The sequence below is a fragment of the Palaemon carinicauda genome, chromosome 9, assembly GCF_036898095.1.
Source record: "Palaemon carinicauda isolate YSFRI2023 chromosome 9, ASM3689809v2, whole genome shotgun sequence".
Classification (NCBI taxonomy): domain Eukaryota; kingdom Metazoa; phylum Arthropoda; class Malacostraca; order Decapoda; family Palaemonidae; genus Palaemon; species Palaemon carinicauda.
In genome coordinates this window covers 140,414,673-140,432,736 of record NC_090733.1, presented here as the reverse complement: position 1 = coordinate 140,432,736, position 18,064 = coordinate 140,414,673, and the positions used below count along the sequence as shown (strand labels likewise).

General features: G+C 36.6%; 1 protein-coding gene across 1 annotated transcript in view; it reads left to right on the top strand.

Annotated features, from left to right (window-relative positions):
• Positions 1-18,064, top strand: part of LOC137646665 (uncharacterized) — a 70,311-nt gene that overhangs the window by 17,826 nt on the left and 34,421 nt on the right. The window contains exons 6-7 of the mRNA XM_068379770.1: positions 8,570-10,620; positions 11,984-12,041. Coding sequence (XP_068235871.1) covers positions 8,570-10,620; positions 11,984-12,041 — 2,109 coding nt within the window. The remainder of the gene's footprint in view (positions 1-8,569; positions 10,621-11,983; positions 12,042-18,064) is intronic.

Below are 18,064 nucleotides of genomic sequence, written 5' to 3'. Positions count from 1 at the left end.
AATGTTTACAAATTTATATTTGGTGATTTTGTGATGTAGGTAGAACTCTGCAATGGTAAACTGATCTCTATCTTTTAACCCTTTTACCCCAAGGCTATTTGGAACTTTCCAACCCTTAACCCCCGGGCATTTTTTTTTTTCAAGCACATTTTGCAATATATATTCTTTAAATTGCTTTAATAGCCTTAATTTTCATCATAGAGAGGTCAGGTTGGTCTCATTCTTTTGGAAAATGCCAGAAGTTTCTCAAAAAGTTATCAAAAATATGCAAAAAAAAAAAAAATGTAAATAGTTTTTTGCAAGGACGTACCAGTACGTCTGTGGGGGTAAAGGGATGAGTTTTGTGAAACGTACCAGTACGTCCTTTGGGGGTAAAAGGGTTAAGTATTATGCAAAACAAATTTACTTCATCTGGGATATGTAGCGCAAGGTATTGTGTAATGATATGCATTTAATCTTTGCAATATAAGTTATGAAGAGGAGAACTTTATAAGTAGGGAAAGAGGCACAGGTCACTCATTTTAAAAAACAGTACAATGAATATACGGTATAAATATTAATAGAGAAGAATTTTATAAAGGGGTACCCCGGAGATCAAAGATTAATTCTGAAACCATGTTCGAACACCAAATAAATTTTTCACATAATAATAGATAGAAATAGAACCAATTTTTCTGATAAGGTTAAAAAAATAGCGTTACATTGGTTCCCCACCCAAGGATACTCCTATTGTAGGCCATTTTTGGAAAACAGTAGCTACCAGGGACAACGACACTAATCACACGCAAACTCCATATGAACGAGAATGTAAGGGAGCGTAAGGGAACACCGGGAAAAAGAAGTTAAAACTAGGGAAATATAACAGCAAGGTTGTGAGAACGACTGAAGAGTCGACCTCACACAGTCACAACCAGATTGGAATGGTGACCTTTGCCCTGAGCACGCTCTTCCCCGGACCTCTTTCTTATTGCATTGTGGGTAAAACAAGTGAGGTCGGGTTAGCACACACGGAGAGGGAGGGGGGGGAATTTTTGGTTGTGGGAGCTGAAGCTCCAGGTTATTTCCTAAAGAGTGGTTTGCGGCAAGTATGATAAGAAAAGTACAATTTTCATAGAACTTGTCCTTTTTTTTCACATAGTTTATAATATTGAAATACAGTACAAAAAAAAGCATACCAAAATCAAGAAAAACGGATGTAATTGATAAATAAATGAATATGGAATAGTTGAAATAGTAAACATGAACTTCACTTTACTGGTAGTAAGAAGAATGGTTGGGTTGTGTGAAAGGAGGTGGAAGGGAAAGGGAGACCTTTAAAAATGTTGGGTGAGTGCCCTTCCTGGGGTTCTATGTTTTCTTTTAATTTCATTTGGCACTAAGCGTGATTCACTTGAGGACGTTCTTATTAAAAGCTGATCAGCGATTTATTCTGAAATGAGTCATTGCATTGTCGTTATTAAAATGGCCTTTTCTGCTGGGTTTTGTCTTATCTGATTGATATTTTTCTACAAAATTGTTATCTTCATAAATGAACTAAGAGTAAGATCCCTGCCCTCCTCATCCTCCTTTGGAGACATGTCATTTCCCAGTGTGTGTTTGTGTGGATACACAAAAAACAAAAATAGATTTACAAAAATAATAAAGAAATAATGTTCAGCAGGTCTGGACTGGGCTAGAGCTATGCATAAATTGGCTAAGTTGCCTTTTTGCTTTTGTGCTTAGAGCTTTTTCAAGTTATTTTATCTCTTGGGAAAAAATGAAAATTAATTTGTTCTACCTCCAAATTGTTCAAGTTCTGGAGCGTTCGATATCAGAGGTATTGATGTTATTACAAATGTTTAAAATATTCTTATTAATTACCTCAGTTTTACTCTATTAAATAGTGTTTGCATAAAATGAAAATTTCATAACAATGAATAGATCATGGTGTCACTGCATTAAATTAAAACCGAACATTTTCTTTGTGCTCTGAACACAGGAGGAAAGATTATGCCCCTTGGGAAGTTCTTATTACAGTGTTACATCATACATTTGCTACTTAGTGAATCCAATGGGCATTAAAATTGGAAAGAATGTTTCTTTCAATACAACTATAAAGTATTGTTGAAAGAATGCAAAAGACATGGTTTAATCGGGCCAATACTTTTGATGTAAATGGTGCTAAAGTATTAAGGAGTATGGATATTTTAAATTATAAAAATTCATGCGAGTTATAAGCTCATTGTACGTGCACTTTTTAGGAGTTTCATTGATATGCACAGTAGCAAATTTGTCTAAAGTCATCCAAAATTTTTAGTTCTAAAAATTAAACTGCTCAATATTCTGAGTAGTTAATTTTTAGAACTATATAATGCCACAAGTGTGAATTAGTGTGTTGAAAATATGTACAGTATACTGTATGGCAGTTAAAAACTCTGATACCCAGAGTGAGTTAGTCGTTAGTTCTATATATGTACATATTTTATCTTAATCTGACACTGCTACTGTCCTCTTGGGGGGTTTGGGTGGTAGTCGGATGTTTGGGGGGGGATTATATAGATTAATTTCACTAAGTCCATATGAAAGAAAATTTCTGCAATGTTTACATTCATACAGAACTGTACTGTATTCTACAGTATATGAACATTAATTTATTTGTAAATATTCAATTGCCAATAGCCAATGGTGTGAAATACTGTGCGGTTTGAAAATGAGCAATCATCTCTATATGCAAAAACTCGTCACAAAACAATGTCTTGTAGAAATCGCACATCTTTTATATGTTAAATGTAATCTTTGTTTGTGCATTGTGAGAGTGAAGCAAAAATTCAAAACTTATTGAAGCAATATTATTTTATATTTTATGAGTGAATTTGGTATACAAAAAACTTCTTTCTATATCACACTCATTATTGTGCTCTGATATTTAATCATGCGTAACCTGAGTGCCATTATACTGTATAAGTTTGGTTGACACTAGTTAATCATTGTCAACACCATTTGTGTCCTTTAACAGTAAGATTTTATAAAAATCAGGGAGAGAGATTTAGAGACACTTTTTCAGTGGTACATAGATAATCTTTAAAAAGATTTTTTTTTTTTTTTTGAGTGGCATCACTTCAAAAAATGTAACATTTTACATTCATAATTACCACATATAAGTTATGCAGTCAAGTGATGCGGTGATCATGACCATTTGGTGAGGAGGGAATATAGTTATTCCTAGTAACTCCTATCATGGCCACAGCGAACCCCCGAAAGGGAACAAACAAAAGACCAAACACGATTAAGAATAAAAAGTTTCGCTACCTAGAAATCCCAAACAGACAAATATAATACTCAACTTGGAAGCAGGGATCTCTAAAGTGTTGGTCATCTTCCGAGAAAAGCACAAAGCACACGAGCAAAACATAACACGTCTGACCAACGCAAGTGCTGAAGAGGAATGAAGATGGGTGTTGGGGAGATGTACGGGTAGAGAGAGGGTATGTTGATGAAGGAGAGGTCTAATTGGTGAGGGATCTATGGTCGTACAGTAGTTCAATCACACCCCAGTTTTCTATGCCGACACTCAATGAGTGAGCGAGCTAGGTTTATTCCTGGCATTCCATGCATCTCTTTTTTTTTTCTCTGGTATATTCAGCAATAACTATACCTTAGAAATGGTGCTAGAGGAGCATTTCACGGAGCGACACAGGTCGAGCCCAGATATAGATTTTTCCTTCGTCAAAATCCCTTTTTTGTGTGTGTAGAGTTGGTAGGATTACCAGAAAATATTTAAATTCTGAAACAGCTTTTCCAATTTTATAATCTTACCAAAAGGTAAGGCTAAAACTTTAGACTTTCAAGTATAGTTGAGGCTAAAAGTTTGTTATAAATACTACTGTTGTTAACTAGATGCAATTTTTGTGTAATATAAGCTAATTGTATCGGTAATTTACTCCACACCACATTGTGCTGTTGCCTCATTGTCTTTGGTTTTATATCACTGCTTTAGAATTGATTTTTAGACAACTTTTAGTTCTCTTGATACTTCTTGGGTGGCTGCTACCAAATGTTTATATACAAGCTTTATCACTTGTACAAATTAAAGAAAAGTTGCGCACTTTCATTCATGAAGCAAATGATTAAATTTAGATGAAACTTCAATGGAGTTTACCCATGATGAGATTGGTTGGCCAGGGTACCAGCCACCCATTGAGATGCTACGGCTAGAGAGTTCTTGGGTCCTTTGACTGGCCAGGCAGTACTACATTGGATCCTTCCCCTTTGGTTATGGCTCATTTTCCCTTTGCCTACACAGACACCGAATAGTCATGCCTATTCTTTACATATTCTTCTCTGTCCTCATACACCTGACAAACATGGAATTTACCAAACAATTCTTCTTAGCTCAAGGGTTTAACTACGACAGTACACTGTAATTGTTCAGTGGCTACTTTCCACTTGGTAAGGGTAGAACAAACTCTCTAGCTATGGTAAGCAGCTCTTCAAGGAGGTCACTCCAAAATCAAACCATTATTCTCTAACCTTGGGTAGTCATAGCCCCTGTACCATGGTCTTCCATTGTCTTGGGTTAGAGTTCTCTTGTTTGAGGGTACACTCGGGCATTCTGTTCTATCTTATTTTTCTTCCTCTTGTTTTTTTGTAAAATTTTTATAGTTTAGATAATATATGAAAGATTATTTTAATGTTACTACTGTTCATGAAATATTTTATTTTAATTGTTAATTACTTCTCGTATTGTTTGTTTATTTCCTTTTGTCACTGGGCTATTTGCCCTGTTGGGCTTTTGGTTCCAGTTGCTGGTGTGTACCACTTCTCTTTGCCTAGTGTGTTATTCAGTGATAAGATTTATGGAAATAAACAAGATTTCCGAACTAAAATCTATTTCTATAATTACCACTCAATAGAAAATGGGACCCTCCTTCCTTTCCATTTGTAAGGTGATCATACCTTGGGTGATCAAGTCCACTTGAATCTGAGTGGTTTACACCTGTTCCTGGATTCGGCCTCACGTCACTGGCCTGACCGTAACTGCCTAATCAGAAGCTGGGGCATGGTTTGGGGGGTCTAGTTTGAAGGAAGGGTTTTTTTTTTCCTTTGTTATTATAACGCAGGTGCTGTTGAGGAATGAAGTAAGGGGATGGGGAGATGTAGGGGTGGAGAGGGATAGTCGTAGTAGGAGGCAGCAGACGGGTGTAGGACGGCACCTCGTTGTTCCGGGGGATGTTGATGAAGGAGAGGTTTAATTGGTGAGGGACCTATGGTCATGGTTCAATTACGCCCCAGTTTTCTATACCAACACTCAAAGAGTGAGTGAGCTAGGTTTATTCCTGGCATTCTATGCATCCTTTTTTCTCTGGTATATTCAGCAATAACTATGCCTTAGAAATGGTGCTAGAGGAGCATTTCACTGGGCGACAAAGGTTCCTCGCCCAGAAATAGATTTTTCCTTCGTCAAAATCCCTTTTTTTATATGCTTACTGATATATCTGTTCACTTCTTATGTCTTTATTTAATTCAGTTTTGTCTTTAAACTTATTGATAATATTAATTTACTCAGAATGATGACAATACTGGTAATAATAATAATAATAATAATAATAATAATAATAATAATAATAATCATCATCATCAACAACAACATCCATATATGGCTGTTCTATTCTTTTAATGTGGGCGTTGCAATTTAATGACTGTACAGTACAGTATTAGCTTGTTATGAATATTTACTCACTCCGAACAATAATGATAAGGATTTTGTGATAATTCACTGATTTTAAATTGAAAGTCTCATGATATCAATGCCAGACTTTTCCTGTCTCTGACCACCACCTTTTCACCCATCATGAGCTATTATTACGGTTTTAAAGTGATTTTGGATAATCCTCATGTTATATTTTATTTCTGGTTACGGTTCACTTTCACTTTGCCTGCACATACATTGAATAGTTTAGCCTATTCTTTACATATTCGCCTCTGTCCTCATACCCCTGACAACACTGAGACTACCGAAAAATTCTTCATCACCCAAGGTGTTAACTTCTGTACTGTAATTGTTCAGTGGCTTCTTTCCTCTTGGTAATGGTAGAAGAGACTTTAGCTATGGTAAGCAGGTCTTCCAGGAAAAGGACACTCCAAAATCAAACCATTTTTCTCTAATGTTGGGTAGTGCCATAGTCACTGTACCATGGTCTTCAACTGTGTTGGGTTAGAGATCTCTTGCTTGAGGGTACACTTGGGCACACTATTCTATCTAATTTTTCTTCCCCTTGTTTTGTTCAAGTTTTTATAGTTTATATAGGAGATATTTATTTTAATATTATTACTGTTCTTGAAATATTTTATTTTTCCTTGTTTCCTTTCCTCAGTGGGCTATTTTCCCTGTTGAGGCCAAAGGGCTTATAGCATCCTGCTTTTCAAACTAGGGTTGTGGCTTAGCAAGTAATAATAATAATGATAATAATGATAATAATAATAATATGCATAGATTTAAAGCAGTTTAGAAGTACGATCATAAATGTGAAGACTAAGTGCAGTTTCTTCTTATTCCAGGAGGAGACTGCACTGTATAAGCTTGATGGGATAGAGGGAAGGGCAGATGACAAAGGTTTTTTAACCCATGAAAGTAATGAGTTTGAAAAGTCTGAATCTTCCGAGAGCGGGTGTCACGTCACCCCTGTCAAGCGCAGGTTGCGGGCGAAGCAAAGCAAAGCTCAGGTCTATTTAGACGAGCCCTTGAGTTGTGCCGATTGTGGCGAGTTATTCAATAATGAACCACTTTACAGGATCCACTGCACGGAAGCTCACGGTCCTTTGGACGGGATGAAATGCCCTCATTGTCCTTTAGTCTTTGATAGGAGACATGACCTTGATTCTCATATGATTAATCATAATCCCATTAATCGCGTTTGTAAGATTTGCAATATTGGATTTCCACTGACGGCACTTTTAATCAAACACATAAAAAAAGCCCACCCAGACAATGCAAATACGTGTGTCCGGTGCGATGCTGTTTTCGTTGATGAAGTTCAGTTGCACAACCACTTCATTCAGAAACATAAACGTGGCATGAGGAGAGCAAAAGCCGCTCCTTTGCAAGAGGTGACTAAAAATAGTGTTGTGTGCAGGGAATGTGGTAAGGTCTGTCCCAATATAGTATCATACCAAAGTCATAAGTACAGGGAGCACCTTCATCTATTTCCGTTTGAATGTCAAGTCTGTTGGAGACGGTTTTCCAAAGATACGTTTCTTGAAAGTCATTTGAAAACTCACATAGAAGGGATATTTAAATGCCTTAAATGCGGTGTGAAATTTGCTAACGAGTCCCATCTGGTGGCTCACATGTACTTTGTTCATGGGCAGAAGAAAGTCTTGGTGTGTGAATTATGTAAGAAATCTTTCAGTAGTCCATATTCCCTCAAAACTCATAAAGAGATGGTTCATAGAGACTTGATGGATTGCAATGAAGTATGCGAGGTTTGTAGCGAGAAATACCCAAGTAAAGCGTCTCTCAAACGTCACATGCTCGTGCACAATCGTGAATATCAGTGTACCTATTGCGGAACAAAGAGAGCATCCAAAGCTTCTTTGGAGTTGCACGTTAACATGATTCACTCTAAGGAACAGATTTTTATTTGCCCTTTTTGTAATAAGGAATTCTTTGCCAAACATTTAATGCAAATGCATGTTAAGAGAGTACACAGCGACCGCAGTGATTTCCAGTACAAATGTGACTTGTGTGGGAAGGTTTATTTACAGGAATGGGAATTAACTTTGCACCACAAAACTCACACCAATGAACGCAATTATAAATGTGACGTGTGCGGAGATGCATTTTATACTTTATCACGGATGCGGTATCACCGTGCAACTCACAAAACCATCAGGGATTCAGAATGCCCCGTTTGTGCTCAGATGTTCCGTCGTGATGTCGATACTAAGAATCACTTGCGTAGAGTTCATAAGGTGGTAAATCCAGGAAACTTCATGGAACTGTGTGCTCGTTATGGAAAGGAAAAGGCCAAAGAACTCCACGATGGAAGCATAACAGAAAAAACAACAAAACTGAAAGCAGGTAGTAGCTCTGAACACATAACATTATTTAGTGTCAAGGAAGAGCTGGAGCCTCCTTTACAAGTTATCATTCCCGATGGTGTTGAAATGATGGTGTTCCAAGGTCCTAATTGTGATGTAACCGATGTTCCGACACTTGTGGATGACAATATTGCGTGCGTTTACGAGGTGAACCAAGCAGATATAAATCAAGTGGAAATGAGCCAAGTAGATATTAATCAGGTTGAAATCAATCAAGTTGACTTGTCTGAGATTGAAATGAGTCAAGTGGATATCAGTCAGGTTCAAATGAATGAAGTTAAGATGAGCCATAGCGGTGAAATACTAAGCATCATCAAAATAGAGGACTTTGATTCTTAAGGAAAGCTGGTTTTAGATCTAAAACATTTCAGTACAGTATTTGAAAATAAAGAAAATATAAAGGGTTATCAGAGATTGTTGTTGATTTACTTTTTCAGCTTTGTTTTGTATTACTAACTTCTGAGATTACATGGAACTGTCTCCATTGCAGACACTCGATGACGACCAATTAGCTGAAATGGATGATACTAAGAAAGACTTGTTGGGTGAAAGTCGTCTTAGCCGACCGGGAGCAGTAAAAACAAGGAGTTGTGTTTATTGTGAAGAAGAAGTGCCTGTTTTACAGCTCATTGGTCACATGGAATCACACGAACATCAACAGTATCCTTGTCCGTTCTGTCCGCACGCATTCGTGAGACTCTCGTTAAGCAAACACATACAAGAACAGCATTCGGATTGGTTGCAGCAATGTGATATTTGTTATGCCAAATTTATAAATTCTGCAAGCTTTGAAAAACACAGCGAGTCCCATAAGCATGGTGTACATGGATGCACAGAGTGCTATATTCAGTTTGGTACTGCAACTGAACTATTGAATCATAATCAGCTGGAGCATTTCACTAAACCGGATGAAAAATATAATTGCCCTTGTGGAAAAATTTACTTTCACAGATCAAAATTCATAACGCACGCTGTGAAATTTCACAGAGGGGAAGTGGAAATCGAGGGTTTGGGTTGGGGTGCGAGGGGTAATCTAGTTTGTCAAGTGTGTCGAAAGAAATTCAAGAAGATCTCATTATATATTGCTCATGAAAAGATTCACAGGAACAAGAGATTGTACTGTCCTCACTGCCCTAACAGTTATAAGTCATTTCACTTCTTGCAAGACCATATTTTAACCCATCAGTTTGGTGACTATGAGTGTGACAACTGTAATTTTAAATTTGCATCCTTACAACAATTGAGTATTCATGAAGAGAAAGTGCATCACATCAAAGTTTCGAAGGTTTGTGAATATTGCCACAAAGAATTCAGTGAAAGAACTCATTTAATTTGTCATAGACGTAAAGAACATCCCGAATCTATTGAAGCTCAGAAAGCGAGGTACACTTGTGTAGAATGTGGGATGAAATTCCTCATTCGGGGAAATCTAGTTCGTCACAGTAGAGCGCACGAAAAGGAAAAGCACGCTAAACCCCATGAATGTGACATATGCGGTAAGATATTGAGTAACAAATATTCTCTGGCAACTCACATTAAAAGTCATTCCGGGGGTACTTTCAAGTGCAGTGCTTGTGATAAAATGTTCGTGTCCAAATATACATTACAAGATCATATAAGGAGAATTCATGAAGAGTTTGGATACGGAAGAGACAAGGTTTGCAAACAGTGTGATCGTAGTTTTTTCAAAAAGTCAGAACTAGATTATCATATGAAAACCCACACAGGTGAAAGGCCCTATAGATGTGAGATTTGTGGCGAGTCTTATCTCTCCACGTCTACACTGAGGTATCATATGCAGAAACATTCCAATACAATGTATGTGTGTCAACTCTGTGAAGCCCGATTCAAAAACTATGTTGGATGGAGTGCCCATGTAAAGCGCGTTCATGGAGTGACCAGTATAAGGGAGTACACCAAAGAACACGGTATTATGCAAACTGTTGTTGAAAAAGACACTCCCTCGCTTTACATCGTAGCTCCTGGAGGTACGAGATCTAACGACGGTTCACGAAACTTTTTAACAAAGGGAGTGATTACAGATGGCCTGAATTCTGCAGCATTGTCAGTTGGTCTTGAGGAAACAGTTGTCAGTGTATCTGGGAGAGAGGGGGACATCGTTCATGTCCTTGCTTATGATGATCTTCCTAATCCACTGGTTCACACAGTAGATGCAACAGACACTGAAGTACCCTGTGAAAATACTGTCAAGACTAAAGTTTCTCATCCGAGTGCCAGCTTCTCGTCTGAAGTTTTGAAGTCACAGGGAGGAGAAGAAAGCTACTCTCAGTCCTCTGACCGAGAAAGAGTCATGATTTCCGACGAGTGGGAATTTATCATGGCGGGTGAAAATGAGGAACCACAAGTAGTTGTTACAGAAGAGTGGGAAAGTGCCCATATCATTGTACCCGAGTCAGGGGAAGAACAGCATATGGTTTTGTCGAGTGAGTGGGATGGAGCGCAGGGTATGACGGAATTAGTTGTTAAAGAAGGGCAAGAATCTCAAGTTATGTCGTCTTGGAAAGATTGTGTGGATTACGAGTAACGAAGTCAGGGTGCATGTTTTAAATTGAGTTTCTCATGAAAGAATTATTCCAGCTGGGGCTTATCACTTGGTGAAATTTCATGTCAAGTTTAGTTAATTATATTTTACTGTACAGTATTGAAATGATCTATCACAGAGGTGTAATTTAATGTACAATGTCATATGGTCATTCTTAGCCTACAAGTTTGATGAGTTTCACACACACACTTTTCAGGAAACCTTATTTTTCAGTTGCTTTAATTTTATGTTACTGGTGAATTTTATTTATTAAATATTCAGTTTATCAATTGTAAGAGATGTGTAGGTGGTGTTTCAAATAAGTCGACATTATTTATTTAAAAGAAAAAAGTATTTTATGTTGTACACCAGCAGTATTTTTGTACATTATGGGATTAGAATTTCATGAAATGAAAGAGAAGGAGGGAGAAGTAAACCCATTGTATATGAGACTTCCCTAATAAAGAAAAGATCATCGAATGTAGCTTTATAAAAATTCTGTTTCCTTACTGTGATCCATTTTTGGCTTGTTATACGTTAAAATATATTTTAGAAGGAGCATTTTAAAGATGTATGTTTTGAAGGTTTTTAAAGAAATTTCAAAATATCTAATAATTTCTTTCATCGGTCTTTATTTCCTCTATCCCCTTTTACACCTGCTTTCTGTCTACCTCTTTGACTTGCACCCTAGATGTGCATAGTTGCATACTGTACGTACATTGTTATTCAGTCACTATGAAATTCAATGATATATTCTGTAAGACATGCCCCTCAGTCAACATTGGACGTATAGTAATCTTGTTACAGCAGACTTATATACTGTATATGATCTCTTAATGTAGTTTTATATGATTAGAATATTATTATTATTTTTACTAGCTAAGCTAAAATCTTAGTTGGAAAAGCAAGATGTTATAAGCCTAAGGGCTCCAACAGAGAAAAATAGCCCAGTGCGGAAAGGAAATAAGGAAATAAACTATTTGAGAAATAATAAACAATCAAAATAAAATACTTTAAAAACAAAGGCTGGGAGGAACATAGAGAGGAGAGGTCCTCTTTTTGTTTCATTTGTTTGATGTCGGCTACCCCCAAAATTGGGGGAAGTTCCTTGGTATATGTATGTATGTATGTATAAAAACAAAGGCTGGGAGGAACATAGAGAGGAGAGGTCCTCTTTTTGTTTCATTTGTTTGATGTCGGCTACCCCCAAAATTGGGGGAAGTTCCTTGGTATATGTATGTATGTATGTACTTTAAAAACAGTAACATCAAAACATATTTTGTAAATAAACTATAAAAATATGTGGGCATTACAGTATTAAGATGAATCTGAATTAATACTATTAAGAGGTTTGTTTAATAGAGAGGAATATGGCGATAACAATGAAAATGGAGTCCATTATGAATATTGTATAGTACAGGTACTGTACTGTATATAAAATCATGCCTTTTGAAGTATATCCATTTAGCCAAGCCAGAAAAGCAAATGTCCTTATGAAAATGGTAAAAGAGGTTTTTTGATGGAAAAGCCTATGCAGTTTTTACCTTAGAAATGATGTTAAAGGAGCATTTCACTGGGCGGCACGGGTCGGAGCCCAGAAAGCCTATTTTTGATGAGTTGGTCTCCAAGGACCTAATTGTGAAAGGGTAGAACAGGGGGATCCAATACAACATAAATACTAAAGGAATATAGTCTCCTGCTCTAGGCCCAACACAAACATAGCACCTCTAATGGTAAAATTAGTCTGCTATAGATAATGTCATTACTACATCATCACATAGAAGGGAACGATCATCATGTTTATTGTATAGTAGTGCCATAGCTTCTGTACCATGGTCTTCCACTGTCTTGGGTTAGAGTTCTCTTGCTTGAGGGTACACTCGAGCACACTGTTCTATCTAGTTTCTCTTCCTCTTGTTTTGCTAAAGTTTTTATATTTTAGATAGGAAATATTTATTTCAATGTTTTACTGTTCTTAAAATCTTTTATTTTTTCTTGTTTCCTTTCCTCACTGGGCTATTTTCCCTGTTGAGGCCCCTGGGCTTATAGCATCCTGCTTTTCCAACTAGGGTTGTTGCTTAGCATTTAATAATAATAATAATAATAATACTTGTTTGAATGATAGAGCCTCTGTTGTTTATTTTACTAGTACCAGAAATTAAACTTGCAGTATGTAATGAGATACTTGGTGATAGTAATAAGAGAATTCACAAATCCAATAGGATGGGAATTTCTAGTAAAACATATGCATTGATTTTAGTAGGTTTAAAGAAGTTAGTGAGGTAATTTTGATCAAAGGAAATATAGATGATTGAAGGCAAACTAATGAGATAAAATCCCATGGACCTTTAACACCTCATTGTTGGTTTGGGGGGCATCTTGTCATTCATTGGTGGTTTCAGAGAGCAACTATATTACAGCACCAAACTGTGATTTGGTTGAGACTCGGTACTCTTAACTAAATTAACTAAGCTTTTAAATGTTTAAAGACTGCTTATGAATTGCAGAGGCAAGAGACAGTGACAATCTATACATATTATCAGCATTCAAGCCCCCCCTAGGACCAGGCATTGACTGCTGATAACTCAGCAGGTAGACCTATAGGCTCTTGTAACTCCCCCGCCCCCATCCCTAGCTCACAAAGATGGTAAGATTGCACACCCTAAAGAAACTACTGAACTTGAGCGGGACTCAAACCCCAGTCCGGCAATTGCCAGGCAGGAATGTTTCCAATTGGCCACCACAACCCTAAATTAGTTTTTCCACCTTTTTTTCCCCTGCTCCAGTTCCTTTCTATGAAACTCAATGCTTTATTGACAACATATAATACTCATCGATTTATTTATGGATTAGATTATTCCTAACGCCTACAGGAAGGCGAGGTTAGACCGCTCACCTCCAAACCCAAGGAACTAAAGTGGCGTGGTCGAGTTAGTGAAGAAATGGCTTTGTCAAACTTTCCTCTTAGAACTGGGTTTAATATTGACAGACTGATGACCTTTGACCCTTTTGAGTGCCAAGCCATCACCTAAATATTTTGGAACTCAAGCCCCTGGTGGAAGGTAGTCGTACACAAATGTTAATGCCGCAAAAATACTGTATTGACTTCCGTACGATCCTATATTAAGCCTAAAAACCATATCAATCTAATACTGAATGGGATTTTGGATCCTTAGGAGAGGAAACAAGACCCCTCAGAAAGTTTAAATCATATTCAACTTTAATAAATTTTTAGTCTATTGAAGTAAAGTTGGGCCAATGTTTCTAATGTTGAAAACATCAAATAAGTAAGAAAAAAAAAAAAAGCACGGAATAAAATCTTGCCTTTTGTTGAGGTGTCCATGAAAGAGTCCATTTGTTTTTTAAACAAATGATTTAGAATGAATAGTTTATGGAAGTCACAAACCAGTACAAAAAAAAAAAAAATTCAATAAAACAACGTAAATATTAAGCTTGGCAGACCTGGCATCATGAACAGTAGGCTACATAGGGAATGGTATTATTCAATGATGAAGTACAAATTGATAATATTAGTTACTCTTCAAATAATGAATGTGAAGTATGACCTGAGTAGGAGAGATGAAGCTATAAATTAAAATCACAAAAATTAAATTCAAGAGGCAACTTACCCTCAAAATAAAGATGATAGGATAAAATATAGAAATCAGACTACAGTATACATTTCACAGCTTTTACAATGCAATAACAGCAGCAAGAAATGCATAAAAACCCAAAATGCACAATTTGGGAATCAAGAGACAATCCAACTTCATGGAACCTTGGTACAAGATATATACAGTGAACCCTCGTTTATCGCGGTAGATAGGTTCCAGACGCGGCCGCGATAGGTGAAAATCCGCGAAGTAGTAACACCATATTTACCTATTTATTTAACATGTATATTCAGACTTTTAAAACCTTCCCTTGTACGTAGTACTGTTAACAAACTACCCTTTAATGTACAGAACACTTAATGCATGTAATACAGTACCCTAAACTAAAACAGGCACAAATATTAAAGGCGACTTTATATCATGCGTTTCCTAAACACGCCAAAAAGCACGATAAAAAATGGCAACCATTGTTTTGTTTATACGTTTATCTCTGATCCTAATGAAGAAACAAACGCATTTACACATCTGTTTATAGGTTAGTTTTTGCATCAATTATATTGATTATTCAGTACAGTATGTTGATTTGGTTATTACTAATGTTTTACTTAATTTTTCTTAGGACTTCCAAATGAAATTTTTTTCTTTATGACGCCGCCTGAAACGACGGCGTCATAAAGTACGCTCAGTAAACAAACTAAGGAATTTAACCAGCATGATGAAAGTGATAAATAATGATATTACAGTAAAAGCTTTTATAAAATATGTTATTACAAATATTATTTACCGTATCTATATAAAATCATACATACGTAGCAAAGCAGGAAAACAATCTACGAGAGAGAGAGAGAGAGAGAGAGAGAGAGAGAGAGAGAGAGAGAGAGTTGTTTTACATACGTAAATGTAAATTTTAAACAAAACAAAAATAGCCCCATTTCATATAAAATAGATTACAAATATTTTACTTTATCATATTACAGTAGTCTGTATAATACTGTAAAGTTCAGTACAGTATGTTGTTGTTAAAGTCGTGGCGATGAAATTCTCACGAAACAAAAACACGCCATTTGATTACAACAGCTGATTCATTCTCTCTCTCTCTCTCTCTCTCTCTCTCTCTCTCTCTCTCTCTCTCTCTCTCTCTCTCTCTCTCTCTCTCTCTCTCTCTCTCTCGTGTTATACAATACTTACATTTAGATGAAGAAACTAAAATTAGTTTTCTTAGTGTCAATTAAATACGAAATGAAATAATTAGGCCGAGTCTACATCCATTTCAATCATAGCCAAAAATAGGGCATCCGATTTCATCAGCAAACCACTATTTTTTGGGAAATATCATTTTATTCTAGAAAATTGCCACTCTTTAAATAGTTAATTGCACATTAAGAAAGCGTGTACTTTTGTTTTTTAAATTTCGGGTGTGTTTTAAAAATCGAGTATTGTTGACTTTTTTTTTTTTTTACTTTTGGCTGTGATTAGATCAGCTGTCATCTAGCTGCCGCTCTTGAGTGTGTACGAATACACTAACAAAGTATCATTTATACCATTTCTTAACTTATTCAAACCGTCTACAGTATACAGTTGATATTACATAAGCACCAATGTGTTATAACCTATCAAATTTTTTTGTTTATTACATTTAAACCCCCCTCTCTCTCTCTCTCTCTCTCTCTCTCTCTCTCTCTCTCTCTCTCTCTCTCTCTCTCTCTCTGTGGGCTACTTTTCACTACCTCCCATTCCTTACCTCTCTCTATCTCTCTAACAAATGATATCTTTGTTGCTCCTCAAAGTTTCATTTATATTGAAAATCAATCATGATTCAATTTTCCTTACTTTCTCCAATCTCGCACCATCGGTCACATCGCGGTATTTTCGATATTTCTGGAAAATCCGCAATATATGTATAGACATGGGTTATGAAAAAAATCCGCGAAGTGGTGAATCTGCGATGGTCGAACCGCGAAGTAGCGAGGGTTCACTGTACATATCATATGTTTGAAATCGCCATGTTAGATCCCAAATTACTTATTCTAGATACAGTATACTGTATATGCAGTCCTGTGCTTGGACTTATGATCTTACAAGAAAGAGCAGGCATAATAATCAAAGGAGAAGCATAATTACAAGCTAAAAGTTGGGCATTTAAGTAATCTGTTTAAGGCAAAACATAGCACGGAATAATGAGTGGTCATATATGGTCAGTCTCAGGGCATTGTCCTCCTGGATAGGGCAATGTCACTGTCCCTTGCCTCGGCCATTCATGAGCGGCCTTTAAACCTTTAGGTTAAATTCTCCTAAGTACCTTGGTCAAGAATGCTAGGGTTAACCTTTTTAAGAATTCTTGTCAGTCAAATCCATGTTCAGTGGAAGGAAATGTAAATTTTTCCCCTGTTCATGGGAAAATAAAGTTCATGAATTAAGATGAATTACCACTTAACCAATAGAGACTATATTTATAGGAAGGGTCAGTGAGAGTACAGTACCGTTCCAAGTTAGTTCTCTTATTTGCTAAGTTGTCATTAGGATAAATCGTAATGATTGTCAGAGCCTACTTTGTCTTAATCCTAAAGAGAGATGTTAAAGTGAGGAATAAGAAAGGAGCTTTTATATTGATACGAAAGGGCCTCATGAACTGGTTTGTTGATAGATTTTGGTTACCAAAACAAACCATAAGAACTTCATTTCATGATGAGTTGATTAGGACAGGCAGTTAGATTTTGGACTTTTAATTATCTGAAACAACATAAGAGCAGAATATTAGGATGATGTTTTAAAGTTTTATCCCTATGAATGGTTTACCGTTGTGATTATCACCACTTCATAGAGTGTAATAGTTAATAAAGTGATTTTCATGTACGATTCATCAGAATAAACAGAATTTCAATAATAAATCTTATTCTGATACAAGTCGAATAATCTTGGTCCTTTTTCCCTCACTTCAAATGGTTTTGTGTGTACTTAAAGGTTTAGTATGACTTCTATATTATGAAAACACATGGTAAGCCTGTGTTCCTGTATCACTTGGCGAAGCAATTTTCCACATCTGAATACACAGCTGGCTTGGTAGTACTAAGTAATCTTGGAGGGGAAAGTATAGGCGTTGAAATTTCTTTTTACATTTTTAGTTTTAGGTGAAGAAGCTCATGCCTTGAAGATACATATTATAAATGTGACCTACAATAAGCATAAAAAACATTAAAATCTGTTTATTGACTAGTGTGGGTCCTTACTAGTGATAAGAGAACCTCAAGAAGTGTAGGATACTCAAAACTGATATATTATGGAATACTGTATCCCTATTACACAATGGAGTAAATCATTGATAAATCCTAAAGTGAGTCCATATCTCAATCTCCCATTTTCATTAAAGCCTCATTTGGCTGTTTTGCAAGTGTACTGGCATAAGTGTTTCAAAGCAAACCCATTGGCGGCTATATTGAGCCCTGATCTTGGGTTGCGCGATTCCTCAGCCATGTTATATGTTATGTCTTGCGTACAGAGGAGGAATTAAGCTGACCGACATCCTATTTGCACCTTAGATGCATAGTTCATGTCTTTAATACATCTTTATTTGCATCAGAGTAATTGCCACTGTTCAGCTTGTTTATATTTTTGTCTTATTTTTTGTCACATTTATTTGCCCGGCTTGCAGCTTACTGTAGAGACTATTTATGGTAAAGATGCCTCAGTGAACTTGCCCAGGTCTTAATTGAAGACTGACTCCAACGTCTTAGTTTCTCCCATCAAGGATGGTGCTGCTTCCCCAAAAGTGCCTCCAAGGTGTGTCAGATCTTTAGTCGCCCTAACACATTCAGGACCTCAGTCACAGACC